Source organism: Sardina pilchardus, chromosome 12 (assembly GCF_963854185.1).
Source record: "Sardina pilchardus chromosome 12, fSarPil1.1, whole genome shotgun sequence".
NCBI lineage: Eukaryota > Metazoa > Chordata > Actinopteri > Clupeiformes > Clupeidae > Sardina > Sardina pilchardus.
The window spans coordinates 22,813,954-22,816,897 of record NC_085005.1 but is presented as its reverse complement, the minus strand read 5'-3'; the positions used below and the strand labels follow the sequence as shown (position 1 = coordinate 22,816,897).

Here is a 2,944-nt window from a genome sequence, read left to right as displayed (position 1 = left end):
CCCAGAGTACTCGTAGTATCTGGAAGGTTCTCTCCATAAGCAACACTTGCCTGCGTGGCCTCACAGCCATAGAAGGAAGATGGTAATAAGACACCCGCACAACGCAGCTCTGTGAGATCTTTTCAAGCCACTCATATGCATGTGTGAGTGAGAGCACTCCTTCTGAATGGGAGCTTCCAGAAAAGTCCACCAAGTATAAAAAGACAGGGTGTCTGCAGCATGTGGTGTGAGAAGATATCAAGTCAAAGGGAAGCACATTGATTGGGAACAGCAGAGAAGTAATAATATATTGGTCTTTTTTCTATTGGTTAGCATTTTATTCATATTTTCCAAAATGCCAGCAAACACTATGGAGGATGTGGAGACATTTGCCTTTCAGGCAGAGATTGCACAGTTGATGTCCTTGATCATCAACACTTTCTACTCCAACAAAGAGATCTTCCTCAGAGAGCTGGTCTCCAATTCATCTGACGCCTTGGACAAGATCAGATACGAGAGTTTGACAGACCCCAGCCGACTCGAATCCTGCAAGGATCTGAAGATTGACATCACTCCAGACCAGCATGCTCGCACTCTGACCCTCACTGACACTGGTATTGGCATGACCAAGGCTGACCTCATCAACAACCTGGGCACCATCGCTAAGTCTGGCACCAAAGCCTTTATGGAGGCTCTGCAAGCTGGAGCAGACATCTCCATGATCGGGCAGTTCGGTGTGGGCTTCTACTCCGCTTACCTAGTGTCAGAGAAAGTGACAGTGATCACCAAACACAACGATGACGAGCAGTACATTTGGGAGTCTGCTGCTGGAGGCTCTTTTACAGTGAAACCTGATTTGGGTATGTCATTGCCTTTGAAAATAGATTCAAAATACATTTAAAACTATCAAAAATGTGTTTTTCCGGTCCAACATTGTTCCTACAACTAAGTCCTTAATGTTGTTTTGTGAACTTAGGTGAATCCATTGGGCGTGGTACCAAAGTCATTCTCCATCTGAAGGAAGACCAGTCAGAATACACAGAGGAGAAGAGAGTCAAGGAGGTTGTGAAGAAACACTCCCAGTTCATTGGTTATCCCATAACACTCTATGTTGAGAAACAGAGGGAGAAGGAGGTCGACCTGGAGGAGGGGGAGACCATTGAGGAGGTTGACACAGCAGAAGACAAAGACAAGCCTCAGATTGAGGACATTGGAGCTGATGAAGACGAGGACACCAAAGAGGGCAAAAATAAGAGGACGAAGAAGGTGAAGGAGAAGTACATTGATGCTCAGGAGCTGAACAAGACCAAGCCCATCTGGACACGTAACCCTGACGATATCACCAACGACGAGTACGGAGAGTTCTACAAAAGCCTCACTAATGATTGGGAGGACCATCTGGCGGTCAAACACTTCTCAGTTGAGGGTCAGCTTGAGTTCAGAGCCCTGCTTTTCGTCCCTAGGAGAATGCCCTTTGACCTGTTTGAGAACAAGAGGAAGCGAAACAACATCAAACTGTATGTGCGCAGGGTTTTCATCATGGACAACTGTGAAGAACTGATTCCAGAGTACCTGACCTTCATCCGTGGTGTGGTGGACTCTGAGGACCTTCCCCTGAACATCTCTAGGGAGATGCTGCAACAGAGCAAGATCCTGAAGGTCATCCGCAAAAACCTGGTCAAGAAGTGCCTGGAGCTCTTCGCCGAAATCTCTGAGGACAAGGAAAACTTCAAGAAGTTCTATGAGCATTTCTCCAAGAACATCAAGTTGGGCATTCACGAGGATGCCCAGAACCGCAAGAAGCTCTCAGAGCTGCTGCGCTACTACACCTCCAACTCCGCGGACGAGATGGTGTCTCTGAAGGACTACGTGTCCCGCATGAAGGAAAACCAGAAGCACATTTACTACATCACCGGCGAGACCAAGGAGCAGGTGGCCAATTCAGCCTTTGTGGAGCGTCTTCGTAAGGCTGGCCTGGAGGTCATCTATATGATTGAGCCAATTGATGAGTACTGTGTCCAGCAGCTGAAGGAGTATGATGGGAAGACTCTTGTGTCGGTAACCAAGGAAGGCTTGGAGCTTCCAGAGGATGAGGAAGAGAAGAAGAAACAAGAGGAGCTCAAGACCAAATTTGAAAGTCTGTGCAAGATTATGAAAGACATCCTGGACAAAAAAGTGGAGAAGGTAGTGTGCAGACTAACACTGTACAGATGCTGAAGGTATTTCGATATACTTTAAAGAAAGTACAGATGTAACTAATATCTTTTTTCACTCTAACAGGTTGCTGTATCCAACCGCCTGGTTTCTTCCCCCTGCTGCATTGTTACCAGTACATATGGGTGGACGGCCAACATGGAGAGGATCATGAAGTCCCAGGCCCTGCGGGACCACTCCACCATGGGCTACATGACAGCCAAGAAGCATCTGGAGATCAACCCTGCACACCCCATCATCGAAACCCTCAGAGAAAAGGCAGAGGCTGACAAGAACGACAAAGCAGTGAAGGACCTGGTGATCCTGCTGTTTGAGACATCGCTGCTCTCGTCCGGCTTCACACTGGACGACCCTCAGACACACGCAAACCGCATCTACAGGATGATCAAGCTGGGCCTTGGCATTGATGATGACGGCTCCCCTGAGGACGACCTCCCTATTCCTGAGGAAGACATGCCTGTTCTTGAGGGTGATGATGATGATACTTCAAGAATGGAGGAAGTAGATTAAGAAACTGTTTAAGGCACTACTTAATGTTTAACAGTTTTATACTTGTCTCTTAAATTTGAGTACCAGTACACACAGATTGTCTTAGGTTTTAATGTTGGCTTCAGTAAATATTCTATTTTTGTGTTTTTTTTGGTGAAATGACGAATTTCATTTGTACTGAAAATACTTATTTATTGTATGGCATTTTTGCCACTCAGCACTATTTTTGTATTATAATTTGTGATAAAAAATGAATGATCAA

General features: G+C 46.0%; 1 protein-coding gene across 1 annotated transcript; it reads left to right on the top strand.

The window, feature by feature from the left end:
• Positions 1-236: 236 nt before the first annotated feature.
• LOC134097479 (heat shock protein HSP 90-alpha 1-like) lies at positions 237-2,944 on the top strand. Its single transcript, XM_062550346.1, has 3 exons — positions 237-839; positions 956-2,163; positions 2,260-2,944. Exons 1-3 carry the CDS (start codon positions 335-337, stop codon positions 2,701-2,703), a joined length of 2,157 nt encoding a protein of 718 aa, XP_062406330.1. The 5' UTR covers positions 237-334; the 3' UTR covers positions 2,704-2,944.

Coding starts and splice junctions, on each gene's coding strand:
- LOC134097479 (XM_062550346.1), top strand. CDS start 335: ATGCCAGCAAACACTATGGAGGATGTGGAGACATTTGCCTTTCAGGCA. Junction 840..955: donor TACAGTGAAACCTGATTTGG/GTATGTCATTGC, acceptor TTGTGAACTTAG/GTGAATCCATTGGGCGTGGT. Junction 2,164..2,259: donor TGGACAAAAAAGTGGAGAAG/GTAGTGTGCAGA, acceptor TCACTCTAACAG/GTTGCTGTATCCAACCGCCT.